The following is a 19,552-nucleotide window of genomic DNA, read 5'->3' on the forward strand; positions in this document are numbered from 1 at the left end:
GGATGAATTTTAAGGACATAATATGGAGTAGAAAAGAAAGTCACCTGATCATGTATCCAGTTACGATTCCATTTATATAAAGTTCAAACATACATTAAAATAAACGTACATAGTCTAGGAATACAGGAAGAACAGCAAGAAGATAAATAAAATTTAGGAAAGTTGTTTCACCAAAGAGAGGGAAGGGGACAGGATTAGACAGAAATTTTGGAGTTGTTGTAATGTTCTTTTTCTTAAAATTGCATTCTGGGTGTTTGTGGCATTGTGATTCTTTATATCTTCCATATATATATTATTTTATTTTTTTATCTTAAAATTTTTTTATGTCTTACATATATTTTATAAATTAAAAAATAAATTCTATATTTAATAAAACAATTAAAAGGAAATATAGAGGTTCTTCAGCTCTTGCTTGCTTTAGTTAATAATGGCTCTTATTTGTGCTGTGGCCCTGTTGTGTGAGGTTGGAATTGACAGGTATGATTTAATAAACCAAACCAGTGTGAAAGCTTTCTGAAAGATGTAGATGTCAAAGGAAGAATAACAGTTAAGTTTTAGGTTCTATGCTAATTGTTTAACATTCATTTTCTTTTAGTTATCATGTCTTTGTGGTAGGTACTATTTTCTCCTTCTGATATATGTAGATGCAGAGATTATGAGTGGAAGCTTGGAAATTAAGCTTGGAAGAAGTAGAGCCTGCAGTTTGGTCCTAGATTTGTCTGTTTCTCTAGTACTATTCCATTGAGTTATGGGAACTGAGAATGACATATTTGAAATCAGTATTGTCCTTGAAAATCTAGGACATAAAATTTCCTTCTGTTTCTTCTGTGTGTGATGTGAGGAATTCTATAAGTCACCTATCCAACCAATTTCATTATTTTATTGGCATTCTTTATATTGAGTAAACTGTCATCCTTTGGCGTTTGATTTACTTAAGGTAAAAACTAAACAAAGTTTCACCCTAGTTAAAGAAAACAAAAATGACCCCAAATTTCATTACAGCAGAGAAAAACAATTGGCTTTTAAGTGCTAAAGCCCTTCATTGAAAATGGTAAATATGGATTCACCTGTTACTATCCCAAATGCTCTTACTATTTTGTTATTTTCATTAAAGCTTGATTCATCCAGACTCCTCAAACACTGCTCTTTCGACAAGACTTGTATCTGTTCAAGAGGATACTGGGAAATCTCCTGCTCGAAATAGGTAAGCTGCCAAATGAAAACACTTAACTCTTTATCTGATTTTTGTTTCTTTTCAAAGTGGTGAGAAGAACAAACAGACAAAAAAAGAGTGGGGTTGATTATTATACTTTTCTTAGCTCTAGATGCTGAATTAAGCTCTCATTTTATTTACACTAATCTGCTTTTGCTTGAATTTTCTCAGTGGCTCTTTCTTTCTCCACTGGTTTCAGATTTCTGAACCCATACTCTTCTCTTTCGTCTCTCTAAGCAGACAACCCTGCTTCCTACTTCATAGCAAGGAACAAATGGGGATGCCCTCAGCTTTTACCACCACTTACCAACTTGATTACATTTGGAGCTCATCCATTTTCTTTTTTCTACCTCTTAATCAATGCAAATTCCCCAGTTTGTATTCAATGTCCTATCGCTTCCCATTTCTTATTGGTTATCCCATTGATGTTCTGTATCATCCATCTCTTTTTGCTGACTCCTTACCATCAGCATTTAAATAAACTAGGGTCTTACCTATTAAAATCAAACAACATTGGTGCTGTGCTGAAAAGGTATTCCACCAATAACGTGGATGACTCTCCTGTGCAGAAATATTGTTAAGCAGAACCTAAAATCATGGCAGTGAAACCTAAAACCTAAACGAAAACAAAAACAAAAAACTAAAAAACAGGGTGCAAGGGTAGTTCAGTGGTAGAATTCTTGCCTGCCAGACCTGAGTTCGAGTCCTAGTCCATGCACATCTCTCACCAACCCCTGTCCCCCCCAAAATTCAACAAATGGTACTGCAGTAACAGGGTAGTCAACATGGAAAAAGAATGAAATGTGACACCCACCATACAGCATACAAAAAAAAAAGAAAAAACAAACAAAAAAACGGATAAAAACTTCTCTTTCATGTTCTGCTTCTAGTTACCTATAGTCTTGATTATTTCTTTGCCAAATTACTTGAAGTAGTTGCCTGTAATCATTCTATGCTTGCACACTTCCATCTTGTTCAACTCAGTAGAATCTTGTTTTGGTGATATCGACTTGATCTCTTGGTTAAGGTGATATCCACTGAGTTACTCCACCGTAAAGTTCCATTTATAATGGAACTTTATAATAAATAAATAATATGTGGGTGCATACTTTGAGATTTGTATGAATTTCTTGGTCCCCGTCAATTTTTCTCTCATAATTTTAGCATCCATTTATGATTTTTGCCCGAATCGTGTTACTGTGGATTTTCATAATGGTGATTTTGTAACTCCATCATTCCTTCTACATTTATTAGTTGATATTCTACTCTTAAAAACATTTTTCTTATTTGTGTTGTGAGTGGGGAGTTGGTGAGGGGGTGACATGATTTGAATTATGTTTTGAAAGAAGCACTCTATTCTGTTGAGTAGACCTAGGGCATATAAGTAGGGAGGAAGCCCTTTGTGGTGCTGTGCTGAAGGTGTTCCACCAGCATCATGGATGAATCTCTCGTGCAGAAAAATTGAGAAACAGAACCTAGAATTGTGGCAGTGAAACCTAAAGCTATAAGGGCATCAGATGTGAGCCTATCAGAAACCCCAAATAGAGATGTGTCTGAAGAAACTGTGGAAGCTTGAAAAGTTAAAAAGTTCCTAAAACAGTCCATGAATGTAGGTTTGTCAGAAGCCTAAAATGGAGACATGTCTAAGTTTATGAATGTGGGTTTATCAGAAGCCTAAAATGGAGGCATGTCTAAGGAAGCAGTGAAAAATGTTAAAGAAATCCCCAAAGAAATCTACCATATAAACTAATGGGGAAGCAGCAACACAGTCACCTAATTCGGAATAAAAAACAAAGAAAAATAAAAAGAAAGATGGTAGAAAATGCTGGGCTTGATTTAAAAAAAAAAAAAAAAAGCAGAAGTTGAAGATAAAGAGTCTGAAGAAGGTGCTGGGCTCCTGAGGAAACAGAAAGTACTGTGGGGAAGCCAGATGATGAAGATGACACTGAAGGGCTCACCTTGTCCTTGTGACTGACAGGAGCTTTTGAGGATACTTCACTCGCATCCATAACTAATCTTGTCAGTGTAAACACTCTGAGGGCAATAAAAGAAAAGGGTTTGTCTTTTCTTTTCATGACTGAAAGTCAAAAATATCAGACCGTTTCTGGAAGGCAAAGATCTTGTAGTGGCTATAAAATCTGCCAGTGGCAAAACCCTGGCATTTCTCATCCCTACTGTTGAACTCATTGGTAAGTTAAAATTTATGCTCAGAAATGGAACAGGAGTCCTTATTCTCTCATCTACTAGGGAACTGGCCATTCAGACTTTGGTGTACTTAAGGAACTGATGACTTAACTTGTCCTCACATATGAGGGTGGCTAGTAACAGATCTGCTAAAGCACAGAAACTTGCTAATGGGATCAGCATCATTGTGGCCATACTAGATTTACTCCTGGGTCATATGCAGAACACCCCAGGATTTATGTGTAAAAACCTAGTGTCTGGTTATTGATGACCCTGATCATGTTTTGGATGTTGATTTTAAAGAGGTATTAAAGCAAATTACTAAACTTCTGCTAATGTGCAGACAGATCATGATTTTTTCTGCCATGCAAACTCAAAAAGCTGAAGACATGGCAAGAATTGCTCTGAAAAAGGAGCCATTGTATTGGTGTTGAGGATGATAAAACTAATGCAAAACTAATGTCTTCAGCAGCAGTATATTGTTGTTCCTCTGAAAAGAGATTCCTTCTGCTGTTTACCTTCCTTAAGAAGAACTGAAAGAAGAAAATGATGGTGTTCTTTTCATCCTGTAAACCTGTGAAATACCACCACGAGATGCTGAACTATATTGGTTTGTCTAGCTTGGCCATTCAAGGAAGGCAGAAGCAAAATATGTAGACAACCACCTTGTCCCAGTTTAGTAGTGCAGATTCTGGGATACTCTGTACAGACATGGCAGCTCGAGGGTTGAATGTCCCTGAAGTTGACTGGATTGTTCAGTTTGGCCCTCCAGATAACCCTAAGAAATATATTCATCATGTGAGTAAAATAGCCAGAGGCCTAAATGGAAGAGGACATGCTTTGCTCTTTTTGCACCCACAAGAATTGGGTTTTAGTTTAGAAGTGAATTTTAGTTTTCCTGGTCCAAAATTTCTGACGTTCAGTCTCAGTTGGAGAAATTGATTGAAAAGAACTACTCTTTTCATAAGTCAGCCCAGAAACATATGACTCATACATTCGAGCCTATGATTCCATTCTTTGAAGCAGATCTATAATGCTAATAATCTAAATTTGCCTCAGGTTGCTTTGCCATTCAGTTTCAAGGTGCCTGATTTTGGTGATCTGAATATGAACAGCAATAATTAACCTAAAAAGAGAGGAGGAGGTGACAGATTTGGCTACCAGAAAGCCAAGAAAGTTGAGAAGTCCTAAACCTTCAAAAACATTTACAAGAAATCATCCAACAGCAAGCAGTTCTCTCACTGAAGACACACTTTCCTTTCATCCTGAATAACTTTGTCCTGAAATGGATTTTTCCCCCCTGCTTTAGTAAGAAAACTTATTTCTATGATTTGGACTGATCTGATAAGAATGTTAATTAACTTGGGTTACTGGCACTGAGCACTCTTTATTTCCGGCAAATCTCTTTTTTATTTTTTGGTAATAAAACAGTTCAATTTTTCTTGGTCTTTGTTGTGATGATCCAGTATTTTAATTTAAAATCTTTTTCCCCCCAAATTTATGTCATTGTTAATAGAATTTCTTTCTTATGCCTGAAAATTTTTATGGCAAAGATAGGTATACTAACTCACTCTAAAAGGCAGGTGAGAGGGTGTACTGGAGAAGTGGTAATGATGCAGAAATAGCCTTGGTTTATTTTTTGTTTTTCTTGTTTCTTAAACTTTTCACAGCAGTTCTTGATCCTTCTTAGAAATTCTGCAGTATAAGAAGGAACTGAGCTTTAGGAAATACTTTAGAAACACTAAATTAAAGGTGGTATCATGCAGGAGACCTGAATTTGATTTCTAGTCCATGCACCACCCCCACCCAAAATAATAATAGTAATAATAAAAGTGATATCAATTTTTATATATTGCCTTCTATTTTAATAAAGTGCTTCTTACAATCTTAACATTTGGGGAGAAAATCTGGACTTTTTGAGGCTCATTTACAGCAATATAATTGCAATCTGCTATTCTATATTTGGTAACTTTGCAAAGATCCTCTTAAAAAAAAAAGAATGGGACACTCATTCAAATTTTTAAATTTCAAGGTGGTTTGGATCTGGTCCTCTCTTTTGACTCTGCAGTATATTTAAATGAAATGCCAAGACCATGTATCAATAGACTGAACATTCATGTTAGTGTCTTTATGAGAAAAATGACCTCTTAGAATCCATGAGACTAAAATAGATTGACAGGAAAGTTGAAAATGAAGGGAGGTTAGAGAAAACCAGCAAAACTAGTTGTTTAGTCAGGTGGATTTCTCTTGTTAAGAGCACTTGGTTTCTAGTGTGTTTTATGTACTATAGTAGTTCTATTTTGTAGTGATTAAAATCAAAGTTACTAGCTTCATTTTGCTGTTATGCCAGTTAACGTTTGTAGAGTCCCATGAAATATAGAAGAACATAAAGTGTAGGGCAAATAATCTTATAAGTAGCATTCCAACAGGAAAAGAACAATGCTCTGCATCTGAGCTTGACCACAGGCACCAGGTTGGCCCTGTCCTAGGAATCAGATATTGACTGCTGGGCTCTGAACCCCTGGCATTTGCCAACTTTACTTTCAGTAGTTTGTTTTGTTCATTTGTGTGCTGGTTTTAAATGATGTATGTACCATAGAAAAGCCATGCTTTAATTCTAATCCCGTTTTGTAAAGGCAGCCATTTCTTCTAATCCCTATTCAGTATTGTATGTTTTAAACTGTAATTAGATCATCTCCCTGGAGATGTGATTTAATCAAGTGGTTGTTAAGCTGGATTAGGTAGAGGCGTGTCTCCATCCATTTGGGTGGGTCTTGATTAGTTTCTGAAGTCCTATAAAAGACGAAACATTTTGGAGTATAAGAGATTCACAGAGAGCAGAGCGAAATGACATAGCCACGAGAAGCAGAGTCCACCAGCCAGCAACCTTTGGAAATGAAGAAGGAAAATGTCTCCTGGGGAGCTTCATGAAACAGGAAGCCAGGAGAAGAAGCTAGCAGATGACGCTGTGCTCCCCATGTGCCTTTCCAGATCAGAGAGAAACTCTGACTGTGTTCACCATGTGCCTTTCCACTTGAGAGAGAAACCCTGAACTTCATCGACCTTCTTGAACCAAGGTATCTTTTCTTGGATGCCTTAGATTGAACATTTCTATAGACTTGTTGTAATTGGGATATTTTCTTGGCCTTAGAACTGTAAATTAGCAACTCATTAAATTCCTCTTTTTAAAAGCCATTCCATTTCTGGTATATTGCATTCCGGCAGCTAGCAAACTAGAACAGTCTGTTTCAGAAATAAGCATGTTTCAAAAAATACACAATTGGAAAAGGAAGAAAATATTTAATTATTGGACAGAAGTAAATACCATTTGGGTATCTGTCCAGTTTTTTCTGTGGATGCTAATGGTTTTGAACTTTTTATTTTTGTTTTTTTACTAAAAGTGAAGTTATGCTCTACTCATGATTTTGTAATAGCAGCATATTTCATAACATGTTTATTTTCCCATGTTATTAAATAACTACATAAAAAAAAAAGAGTAGAAGCAGGGAGACTTCTTTGAAAAGTGTCGTAATAATCCAGGAAAGACAATTGGGTTAGATCAGGGTATTTGAAATGAGGGTGATGAGAAGTGGTCAGATTCTAGATGCATTTTGGTGGGAGAACTAAAAAGATTTGCTAACCAATTGAATGTAGGCTACAATAGAAAGAAAGGAGTCAAAGATGACTCAGGTTTCTGTCTTGAGCAATTGAAAGGATGGACTTGCCACCTACTGAGATGGGGAAGACTGGGAAGAATAGTTTTTATTTTAAACATGTTGAATTTGAGATGCTGAATAGGCAGTTGTGTATATAAATCTATAATTCAGGGGAGAGGCACAGGCTGGAGATCTAAACTTGGGTGTTGTCATTCTGTGGATGGTATGTAAAGCTGTGAGCCAGGATGAGTTTATAGAGTGAGTGTGGAAAGAGAGGAGGTGATGACCAAGGACTGAGATTAGGGAAATGAAGAAGCACCAGAAAAGGAGACTGAGGAGAGACCAGTGAGATGAGAGAAAAGCTAGGACAGTATATTGTCTTAGAAGCCTAGTGAGGTAAGTTTTTCAAGGAGGAGGGAATTATCACCTGTGTCTTATGTTGTCGATATGCCAAGTAAGATAAGGACTGAAAACTGCCCATTGGATTTAACAACGTAGAGATCATTGGTAACCTTTAATAAACAATTTCAGTGGATTGTTGGGGTATAAGAGAGAATGGGAGAAGATAAATTGGAGGCAGGAATTTTGTTCTACAGCAAAGAAGGGAAGTGTAGCAGAGGGATGTGGGATCAATAGATAGTTTTCTGTTGTTTATTTTTTTTAAGATGGGTCAAATTAAAACACTCCTGCCTTGCTTTTCCTCTCACCTCACTGGCCTCTCCTCAGTCTCCTTTCTTGGTTCTTCTTCATTTTCCCTGTCTCATCCTTGGTCATCATTTACTCCGTTTCCTCAAACACAGAGATAGCTATTCTAATTTACAATATACTACTATGTGCTTTGAATTAATGCTAAGATTCATTTACATCTTTAGAAGGGAAGTAATTTAGTCAATAAGTACTATATGTAAATATAATTTTAGTCAGCATTGTTACCAATAACCAATTTATTGGAGTTTTGGCAGTAAAATTGACTAATTGACTTTTCTTTGCCACTGTGTCAGAGTATTTCTAGGAATGGTTAGAATGTTAGACAGACATGCACAATGCATGGATAATGCATACATTGGAAATGAGTTTTTAATTAGTTGAATAAGACATAGTGGCAACCTTTTACACTAAAAGAACATGCCACGAAATGAAAAGCTGATTATTTAAAGAACATTGTTTATAGACTGTTTGATATTTGTGGTTTTCCATTAACTATTAAGAATGACCTTTTGCTAAACCTGTGAATAATTTCTTAAGTAATTTTAAAAGTATTTGTATCTGCCTTGTATAGTACAAGGTTTTAAAATTGTGACCTGGTTTTAAATGGCAGCCCTTGTACTTATTAGCTCATTACCTTAGACAAGTTACTTAATCTCTGATTCTTGATTCCCTTATTTGTAAAATGAAGCTAATAATATCTACTTCATAAGGTGCTATGAGGATTAAATGAGGTAAGATACATAATATTACCCAAATGAGTGGGCTATGTAGTATCTAACATACAGTAAATGCTTCTCCCTTTTTCTCTTTCATATGGAAGCTAAAATTGGGTTTCATTTTCTATAGGTAGAAGCTAACTAAGTTTCTAGCTACAATTTTTAATAAATAAATGCTTCCTTGATACTACCGTTATTCTACTTACAAGTCATTTATCTGGTAACTTTTCCAAGAGGCAAAACTAAGGATATTATGCAGGTGCTTATATAACAAGATAGAGCAAATTTCTACCAATCTTTTATTCATTAAATTAAAAATAAAATTTAATGTGATACTTTAGATTATAGGTCTACTGATGAGAAGAAAGAAATTCTTTTTTGGGGGGTGGATAATGTTTTGCTTAATTGGGGTTAGGATTCAAAGTTAATGTTCCCTGTTATTAGATCTATTGCAGATGTTCATCTATAAAGACATTCCTAGTTCATGGGCCATTCAAAAACAAGAAGCAGGCTGGATTTGGACATGGGCTATAGTTTGCTGACCCATGATCTGCAAGATTATTTCAGTATTTAGAAATTTTTTTTAATTATCTAAAAATTTAGATAATTTATAATTCTTTTTATTTGTTGATTAAGGAAAAGGCTGTTTTTTAAAAATATTTTACAGAGAAAGTTTATATCTATTTCCTTTGAAATATCATTGATGTATGAATTATATTTATAATTGTTTTCCTATAAACTTTCTTTTAAACTTACTTTGAAAGAATTTTAGACTGATGTAGAGTTTCTGTATTCCCTTTACCCATTTTCCCCCAATGATAATATAGTATTTAACCATTGTAACAACCAGGAGTCTATAACCATCATGACAAACAGTAGTGAGTGAATGTTTATTTAAAAATGAATTTTCACTGTAATCCTATTAAATTAATTTATTTCTATTTATTTACAACTGTGGTTTTATTTTTGTTTTTATTTCTAGATCAGCCAGCATTACTAACTTGTCACTGGATCGGTCTGGTTCTCCTATGGTACCTTCATATGAGGCATCTGTCAGTCCCCAGGCTAACCGAACATATGTTAGAGCAGATACAGCCTCTGAGGATGAACGCAAAATTCTTCTGGTAATAGTAATAATGTCTTTGACTCATTCCTAAAGGATGTTTATGTAACTGTTTATTTTTTTATTTTTTGGGGAAACACGGACGTGAAATAGCTGGCTACATGTAGACTAAATAAAGGAAATAAATAAGTTTTTCCTCGGATCACCTGAAAAATTGGTCATGTTCCACACCCACATACTGCACTAATATTTTCTTGTCACCTTTAATCTGTCGAGATCAGAATTTCGGTGCCAATGTAATAAGAGAGTTTAACTTTTAGTTTGGTCCCAGATTGCTATTTAAACATGTTTCTTATGCATATGGAAAACTTCTTGGGCATTTAATGCTATATATTTATATAGATGATAATCAGTGTTTATTGAATTTATGTATATGTGGAATACTTTGTTCAGTCCTAAGGGTGATTCATAGGAATGGAGGATATGACTTCTGTTCTCAAGCTTACAGTTCAGTAGGTGGAAATTTGATCAATGGTCAGCTCTTTAATAATAAAAGAAGTAATACTTTGATAGCAGAAAGAGTGTTAAATGAATTATAGGAACCATAAATCCTATATGAAGACAAAGAATAGATCTTTACTAGCATAGGAATCAGGAAAGGCTTTAAAGAGAAAAGTTCGGACTGTACCTTGAAGAATGAAGTGAAGTTGGTTAGGCAGCAAGGAAAAAGAATCTTATTTTTAGATGTGGGAAAAGTTATACAAGTGAGAATAAACAGGACATTTTCCATGGGCAGAAGTAGGGCTAATTGGGAGAGATTGGAAGGGAGTTTTAAGTTGGAGTCTGAGGGCAGTAGGAAGGAAAGTTATTTGGGACTACATAGTAAAAGGCAGTGAATTCAGTCCTTACAAGCTCATATTTGAATCTGTAGACATTGGACATTGCTGGAAGTGTTGTTGAGCAGGGCAGTAATTCGTTGAAGGCTTTTCTGTAGGAAAAGTCACAGACAGTTGGGTATAGGTGAGAATGGTGAGAATCTGGTTGAGTAAAGGCTAGCTAGGAGCAGGTATCTTAGATTAGTGTGATTATTGCCCCCTCTCCCTTGCCTGTTTCCAAAGAAGACAGTGATATTTTGCACATACATAACTAGGACACTGGTAGTATATGCCATTGACTGAAAAAATGAAGTATTTGGGTTAGCTGATTTTCAGTAGAAAAAGGTTTGTTTGAAATTAGAAGAGCTGAATTCAGAGTATTCCCCATTCGTGTGTCATTTATATAAAATTGTCTAAGTTGGCTACTTCAAAGAAGTCTGAATTGAATTTTCTTTTATTGATCTAAAAATCATTCAGGAAGGAATCTGAAAAGGTATATGGCATCCCTCTCATGAGTAATTGCTTGTTCTTAACGTTATTACAGGACAGCGTTCAGTTAAAGGATTTATGGAAGAAAATTTGCCATCACAGTAGTGGAATGGAGTTTCAGGATCACCGCTATTGGCTAAGAACGCATCCCAACTGCATTGTAGGAAAGGAATTAGTCAACTGGTTAATCCGAAATGGACACATTGCTACTAGGTATTGTGATCTTAAGAAGGACTTTTCGATATTATTTATTACTTTTTTTTTTAATGAGTACACATATTTGAAGATATAAGAGGAATTGTGAGCACGGTACTGTTTGTCATATACATTAGGTAGTTTGGGGTCAAATTAGTCAACCCTGTTCCCATTTGGATTTTAGTCATTACAGAATAGATGCAAAGAACCAAGTGGGCTCACAATTTACCTTATTAAAAGATAAAATGTGTAATAAACACAGAGTTCTCTATTAAAGCGTGATTAGGGGCTATAGCTGGGGTGTCAGGCCAAAAGGAGATTCTCCTGCTACTATTCACTAATTTAGATATTGCACCCTGTTTTGAGAATTGGGTCCATTAGCCACATGTAAAGTGTCCTCATCTGTCTCACACATGACTTGTAAAATGGAAAAATAGACATGTCCCTTGGCTCTTACCACTTGCTTATATTAACTGTTCATCCTCACATGAGAAGAAGCAAGTATCTGGAAAGAGAGAGAAACGGTTTTAGAGCAGTGAAGGTCTGTGTACTTATTTGACTTTATCTCTTTTTAGCTTGTGCTTTTAGTCAAGTTATTTAATCTCTTTGAGATTTGAACTACTTAATTCCAATATGGGGAAAGTATATGGTCCTGTGAATATGCTGTGAGAATAAAATGAGAGTAACATTGACCAAAGTGCTTTATAGATTGTGAAATGTTAAGTGAATGTAATGGGTTGTAATTAGGTGTATATATGTATATACATTTTATACCTATAACATTTAGTATTGTCTTCTCATCAAGACTATAATGTAAGCTCTTTGCAGATAAGGAGCCATGCTATTCTCAATGTTATTTTACTCTTCTAGTAAGTACAGGAATATGTGTGCATTAAGCACTCAATAAATGCTTGTTGTAATTAAAATTAGGTTTTGTTACGTCTACTTTGTTAGAAGTCTCTTCTTTATAATGGTACCTAGAAGACTTTTAGTTTAGCTTTAAGTTTCTCTTGTTTTATACTTTACTTATCCAAGGATTCCAATTCTGATTAGACCTAAAAAATCACAAGTTTGGGTCTTATCAGGTAGCTGTAAAATTGTTCTGACTGATTTAAAGCTTTGTATTTTTATTGGTCTTCATTCAGGGCCCAAGCTATAGCAATTGGACAAGCAATGGTTGATGGGCGTTGGCTGGATTGTGTTAGTCATCATGACCAACTTTTCAGGGATGAGTATGCGCTTTACAGACCACTGCAGGTAATATTCAATGTTAGTGCTGCTGAAGATACAGCAAGAGTGTTTATAAGTCTGTCTTCATCATTGGGGACAAAAAATAATTGAATTACCCAAAGATAACTAACTCTTTTCTAACTTTTTCCTCCTGCTGTGTGAGGAAAGTTCAGACATTTTTACTTGGTAGGTAGATAGCAGTGATTAAAAGCCTACTGTTGGAATCCAATAGTTTATTCAATTGCTTAAGCTCAGTTTAGTGGTATTATAATTACTTGTCATTTAATTTTAGTGGTATTTAATATTACTAGGAGTTTTAGAACTAGGAGGGAGTGTACATAATAAAATGATTAAATTTAATGTCACCATTGAAATAGAGTTTGATTCCTTAGCAATAATAAATTGTATAGCAATGAAAAACTGTAGTATTCCATTTATTTGCTCTTTTCACTTTCATTAAGGAAATGGAAATTACTTGTTTAAAGATAGAGCTTTAAAAAAAGATATACTTTCACTTTTCATTTATGTAATTTGGTATATAGTAATCTTTAGTAACAACTTTGTGAGCTAAAATGAGAAACCCAATGTTTAGAAGAAAGAGGCAACCCAAAGACTGGTGTGATGTAATTTATTAAAATCTAAGTTATTTTCAGGACATGTCTTAGAGTGGGCCCAGGGTCAAAATATTTCTAACCCATTTTCACTGGCAGTACTAAAGGATGAAATGAAACACTAAAATTTGTATCAAAGAAATGTTTTGCTCATAATAGGCTACCTAAATCTCTGGTTAATGAAAATTATAATTTTATTTTAAGGAAGGAATTGTCAGTATGATGCTGGTTTACAACTTAATTTTTATTTATTTGTTTATTTTTTATATACGTTTATTCAGTGGTTAAATTTGTAGAAATACTGGTGAGAATTTATTTGTACTGTGATAACTCAACATTGTTGCACTGAGGGTCGGTTGCTTGGATTATTCTTGATTCTTTCAGAGTACAGAATTTTCTGAGACACCTTCTCCAGACAGTGACTCGGTGAACTCTGTGGAAGGACACTCTGAGCCATCTTGGTTTAAAGATATAAAGTTTGATGACAGTGACACAGAACAGATAGCTGAAGAAGGTGACGATAATATGGCTAGTGAGTTTAACTCTCTAACATTTCAGTTTTTATGAATCATTATTTTATATGTGTGATAAAATGAGTGTTTTTGTTTGTTTGAAACAATCCCCTACTTTATAATTTATGACTCCAACATCTGATAACAGTCCTTTTCCTAGATACAGTATTTTCTTAAGAAACAGACTTGTTAGGCTACTGGCATTTCCAGGTTTTACTGTAGTTTCTAGTTTGCAGCAGCTTAAAAATAATTCTGAGCTAATAATATTGCAGCAAACAACTTTCTCACCTCTTTACCTCTTTACTGTGATATCAAACTTTCTTTCTGCAGAACCTCCAGTATATTTCTTTATTTTAAAAATTGATTTTTTATTTAACTTGTTCAAATTTTATTAAGTCTACACACAGGTACATGAAAATACTGTATCCATTTTGGTATTGCACATTGGGCTTGTATATTAAAAAAGCATTTTTTTCCTTTCCTCCAATACCCTATGAAACCCATTTTTACTCCCCCCTCCCTATATTTCTTTTCCCTCCCTGACACTAAAAGATTCTGCCAGTCCTAGCAAGCGCACATCAGTCAGCAGTTTCCAGTCCACAGTGGACAGTGACTCAGCCGCTTCTATCAGCCTGAACGTGGAGCTGGACAACGTGAACTTCCATATCAAGAAGCCCTCCAAGTACCCACATGTGCCCCCTCACCCTGCTGACCAAAAAGGTAGGAGGTAGTTGCCATCTGGAATCCAAACACAGGCTGGAGAGCTGGGCCACAGGCTCTCATGACAGCCTGTTCTCCTGGCTTCCTCTGTCCTATATGGCTGAGGGTATTTGGTGTGGGTTTTGTTCCACCCTTCCTGATTTTCTCCACACTACCTCCCCATACCTTTTTTGGTTGATTCTTTTTGTTTCTTATTTTTTTCCCCTCGGTACCACCATACCCAGTTTAATTCTCATAGTCTTTAAAAGGAACTACATCTTACTGCTCTTCCCTTAGCATAATGTGCAACTTCCAAGGTGGCATTTCTTTGCATTTGTAACATGGATGTTCTGCTCTATTCTTTTCTTTCTTCACTTAATATTTTAAAGCCTGTATGCTTATGCTATTATCCAGTAACAGTGTGTCACTAAATCTGTTCAGATTCTTTAGCTGGATTGGGGGAAAAACATTCACACAGTCCAAAACATCTTTCTACTGTAATTTAAAATGCTTATTCTGTAAATGCTATATTTATTTTTAAAATTTTTCTCTTCTAATTAATATAAAATTAATTCATTCTGTATTTTAGCTATCTTATTTGAGGCTTTCATCTACTGACTCAAAAATAATAATGACTGTATTCAAAAGACATTTGGTGTAAAAGAAAAAGTAAGGTTAAACCATTACTAAAATCTAACATAGGAGCACATAAAAAATGAATACTTTTTGTTTAATGGATGGTGAGGTTTACACTGTTGGATGTAATTAAAAATTAGTTTAAATTAAGGCTCAATTCCTGGAGCCTGCCCATGCCCCCCAAAAAAAGGCAGTTTAAATTAATAGCTTAAGCTGGCATTATGCAAATTAATTAATTATGGGATTTAATTGCCACAGTAACTGAAAATCATTATAAAGACAAAGCACTTTACTACATTATTTTACCTGGAGTTTAAATTTTTTAACATTTAGTTCATTAAAGTTGAATTGTCTTCTCACTTAGCTCTGAAATCCTTGCCTAATTCTTTAGCACATCCTATTTTGAGCCTAGTAATTGAATTTAAACATCTATACTAAAATAATTTGAAACAAATTTTCCGCATGTATCAGTAGTAGCCAATATTATCAAGATGTGGTGAAATGGCATTTAAGAGTTATGGTAGTAAAAGGGTATATCTCATTTAAAGATAAGAAATTTAAAGAGCTTATGGGTAAAGGAGGAAACTTAACTAGCATTGAATATGAGTAAAATATACTTCTTTCTAGGAATCCTCAAAACACATTGGAAAAATGATGGGTAGTACTTGGTGAGTGTAAAAGGATAGTGAAGCAGAAATGACATTTGTGTGAGAATTAACTGTAGACTGGTCAAATGGAGGATATTAGATGATACTCTTACGAGATGAATTTCAATGTGATTCAGAGACAGGAAATATCATAAAGGAGGACATTTCTTCTTTGAACAACTGTTGGCAATTTCATTTTGCTGAAAGCAAAGTGTGAAATACATTTCTGACTTGTTGATGATTTCACCTCTTAGAAAGTTCTGGAAATTTTGAATATCTTGAAGAATGAGATCTGTTGGCACAGAATTTATAATAGCAAAGAATGGACTGCTGAGCAGAGTTAGACATTTGCTTTAAGAAAGCTGACTTCAAAATGTGGGGAGAGGAATGAAAGGAAAAGCCGGCTCTTAAAATGGCAATGTTTTTACAATACAACTTAAAATTGTATCTCCAGGGAAAATTAAAGGGGGAGCACCTGCAGTTGAGAAGAAAGTATGATCATTCCTCTGAAACCTCTCTGATTTTAGACTTTTAAAAAGATTGCTTGTAAAGTAGTGAGAGGCAGCCTTCATATGAGGATGAATCTGAAGGAGGGACCAGCACTTTAAGAAAAATGACAAGATGGCAAAAGTCCAGATTGTGCTGTAGGTTGGGAAAATGCCAAGGATATCTGAGAAAACATTTTTAAAAATTGTGATAGAAATAAAGAAAAATTAGGCCAATTGTTTGGAGAAAATTGGTGTGTTTATTGATGACTGAAAGAAACTTATCTCCAGCCCCCATCAAGATTAATCTTAATAGGAAAGAATGCACATGGTTAAGAGGAAAGTGAAATCCAAGATATTGAAGATAGAGATAATACCTGGTTATTTTGAAGATATAGATAATACATTTTGAATGTCTATTGCCAAATTTAGACAGACTATATGTCAGTTGAAAAAATTGTGTAGCTTTGATCGTGGTGCCAAAGTATATTATTTTTGAAGACTTGTGGAAAATAGGAGAAGGTCTAAATGATGGAGCCATAGATGCATTAAAAACTTTATAGATGGGTTCTTGATATGGCATTGAAAGCTGAAATTTTTGTAGAAAAGTTTGCTGAACAGAATGTATTGTGGTATAGAGAAACGAAATTGGTGGTGACTGGGTACCAGCACTGGTTAAGAGTCAGCCCAAAACAATGCCATTTCCATTTTTTATGATGATACTGTATCGGTAGATGAGGAGCATATGATAGGTATTGTCTTCTTTGACCTTAATAAGGCTCAGTTGGTTTCTCACAGGTTTGCAGACAAAGAGAACAGTTCTGCGCTTGGACTGCGTTACAGAGGTGGTTAAAGTCAGATGAAGATTTTCTTTGTGAGAAGCTCACAAAGAGTTAAGTATGTTTGGCAAATAAAAGAGTTCAGCTATTAATATAATAGGTGGTTTTGTATCTTGTTTTAATGATGGCGCCAAACATTGAAAGAATTAAAATAATTTGGTGTTACCAGAAAAGGGGCTTGTGCCTGTATTATGTGATGGGTTTCTTCTACCTATATTCAGCATTAATACTTATTTGGTGAGCACTTTTAATGTTTTTAAGATTAACAAATCATTAAAAACTGGAAAGAAGGGCTAGCATGTTTGATAGCAGAATTGAAATTTAAGAAGATCACTATTTTCTTAAACTTTAAACTGAGACTAGCAAGATGAAATGTAACGTAGGCATAAAATAATGTTATTAGGTTGAAAACACTTAAAACACTTATTGTTAATACTCTGTGGAAAAGGCCTTTTTTTTAGGATTTTTATTGTAAAACCTTAACAAACAAGCAAACATTCTTGGCATACACATATTCTCTACATGATGTACAATCAGTGGCTCATAATATCTTCACATGGTTGATATTCACCACCATGATCATTTTTTTTGAAAATTGACATCACTTTAGCAAAAGAAAAAACTCATACATAACATATCCCTTACCCCTCTGTGCCATTGAACACTAATATTTCGATCTACTCAATTTATTTTAACCTTTGTTCCCCCTATTATTTGTTTATTTTGTATCCATATTTTTTACTCATCTGTCCATACCCTAGATAAAAGGAGCTTCAGACACAATGTTTTCACCATCACACAATCACATTGTAAAAGCTGTATCATTATTCAATCATCTTCAAGAAACATGGCTATCAGAACATAGCTCTACAGTTTCAGGTACTTCTTTTTAACCACTCAAATACACCATAAACTAAAAAGGGAATATCTATATCATGAGTAAGAATAACCTCTAGGATAACCTCCTGGAGAAAAGGCCATTCTTAGTAATTCATGTGATAATGACCTAGTTATCTCCAAGTTCAGAAGTGTGATGTGGCTAACTACCACCTTCATGCTAATGCAGTGATACATTTCATTAGTGGCAATATAATGTCCAGAATGAGAATTTCATTCAAAGATTTGTGTTCAGCTCTAATTTATGACTAGAGCTGGGTTGCCAGGATCCTGAGATGTGATTAACGTAAACCATTTTAAATTAAGGCTGATTAATTAAGGAGTTTAGAGCTATTTAAAATGGAGAAAAGGAAGTTTGATGTTTCTTGGAGGTACCTGAAATAAATTACATTTATTTGTAATTGACTGAAGGAAGAACTAGGTTCAGTAGTTAGGAATAGTGAGCTTTTGTGACTGTCACCTAGATGTGTTCAGTTGATATCTGAACAGCCACCTGTCAGGAGGCCTACCTTGGGTGAGAGGTTAGATAGACTTGGTGACTTCCAAGCTTCATTTTAATTCTGAGTCTGTAAAATGAAAAATCAAGATATAAAATATTTTTTAAGTTATGATGACTATAAACAATCCCTTAGCCTGCTCAGTAAGAATGCTATAGAGGTCATTCAGTATCATAAAAAAGGTAATTCATTTGCATTTTGAGATTCTATAATTTGAGGATTATAAAAATCCCTTAGTAAATGTTACTGTCCTTCGTAGTTCTCTCATTAATTATTATTTAATGCAATTTTACTGAGATATTTTCACATACCATAGAGTCATCTAAAGTATACAATCAATAGTTCACAGTATTATCATATAGTTGTACATTAATCATCACAGTTGATTTTTGAGCATTTTCATTACTCCAAAAACAATAAAAATAAGAATAAAAGTAAAAAAAGAGCACACAAAACTTCCCATAACCCCTGTCCCCCCCATTATTTATTTATTTATTTTCTCTTTATTTTCTTACTTATCCTGTTCATACACTGGATAAAGGAAGCATCGGTTACAAGGTTTTCACAATCACATGGTCACACTGTAAAAGCTATGTAGTTATACATTTATCTTCAAGAATCAAGGCTACTGGAATACAGTTCAGTGGCTTCAGACATTTCCCTCTAGCTGCTCCAATAAACCAAAAACTGAAAAGAGATATCTACATAATGCATAAGAATAACTAACCTCCAGCATGACCTCTCTATTTGAAATCTCTTAGCCACTGAAAGTTTATTTTTTCTCATTTTCTTCCTCCTTTTGGTCAAGAAGTCTTTCAATCCCATGATACTAGGGCCAGGCTCATTCCTTGGAGTCATGTTCCATGTTTCTAGGGAGATTTACATGCCTAGTCGTCATGCTCCATGAGTTTACCTGTGGGAGTCAGCTTAAAAAGAGAGGCCATGTCTGAGCAACAAAAGAGGTTCCCTGGGGTTGACTCTTAGGTATAATTATAACAAGTCTTAGCTTCTCCTTTGCAGGAATAAGTTTCATAAGGGCAAGCCCCAAGATCAAGGGCTTAGTCTATTAAATTGGTAGTCTCCAGTGCTTGTGATAGTAGCGGATCTTCCCTAGGTGGGGAAGTTTAATATTTCTACCTTTTCCCCCAGTCCCTCAAGAACTTTACAAATACTTTTTAATCTTCTGCCCAGATTACTCTGGCATGTAGCAGGGCATCATACTAACCTGTACAAACCAACTCCCTATTCAAGTTCCATGTAATTATGGTGTTCAAATAAGTTCAACATATAAGTTAAATTATATAGTATGCTGCTGAAAATGTAAATTTTGCATCATATAAACATCTTTTCCTTTGGTATTACACAGAAGTTGCTAAGTTTTAAAATATAGACCATATCAT

The 19,552-nt window shown here is 34.8% G+C and overlaps 1 protein-coding gene and 1 pseudogene across 17 annotated transcripts in view; both read left to right on the forward strand.

The window, feature by feature from the left end:
* PIKFYVE (phosphoinositide kinase, FYVE-type zinc finger containing) overlaps positions 1-19,552 on the forward strand; it is a 91,088-nt gene that overhangs the window by 12,868 nt on the left and 58,668 nt on the right. For 11 of the 17 annotated variants that reach the window (XM_077154905.1, XM_077154902.1, XM_077154901.1 and 8 more), the window contains 6 exons: positions 1,115-1,204; positions 9,460-9,601; positions 10,960-11,117; positions 12,245-12,356; positions 13,325-13,472; positions 14,005-14,172. In XM_077154905.1, coding sequence (XP_077011020.1) covers positions 1,115-1,204; positions 9,460-9,601; positions 10,960-11,117; positions 12,245-12,356; positions 13,325-13,472; positions 14,005-14,172 — 818 coding nt within the window. Of the gene's footprint in view, positions 1-1,114; positions 1,205-6,424; positions 6,475-9,459; positions 9,602-10,959; positions 11,118-12,244; positions 12,357-13,324; positions 13,473-14,004; positions 14,184-19,552 lie in introns of those variants that run through there. The other 6 variants (XM_077154911.1, XM_077154913.1, XM_077154906.1 and 3 more) reach the window with 5 other exon arrangements.
* Positions 1,214-4,645, forward strand: LOC143678037 (ATP-dependent RNA helicase DDX18 pseudogene; annotated as a pseudogene).

This window comes from Tamandua tetradactyla, chromosome 3 (genome assembly GCF_023851605.1).
Source record: "Tamandua tetradactyla isolate mTamTet1 chromosome 3, mTamTet1.pri, whole genome shotgun sequence".
Taxonomy (NCBI): Eukaryota; Metazoa; Chordata; class Mammalia; order Pilosa; family Myrmecophagidae; genus Tamandua; species Tamandua tetradactyla.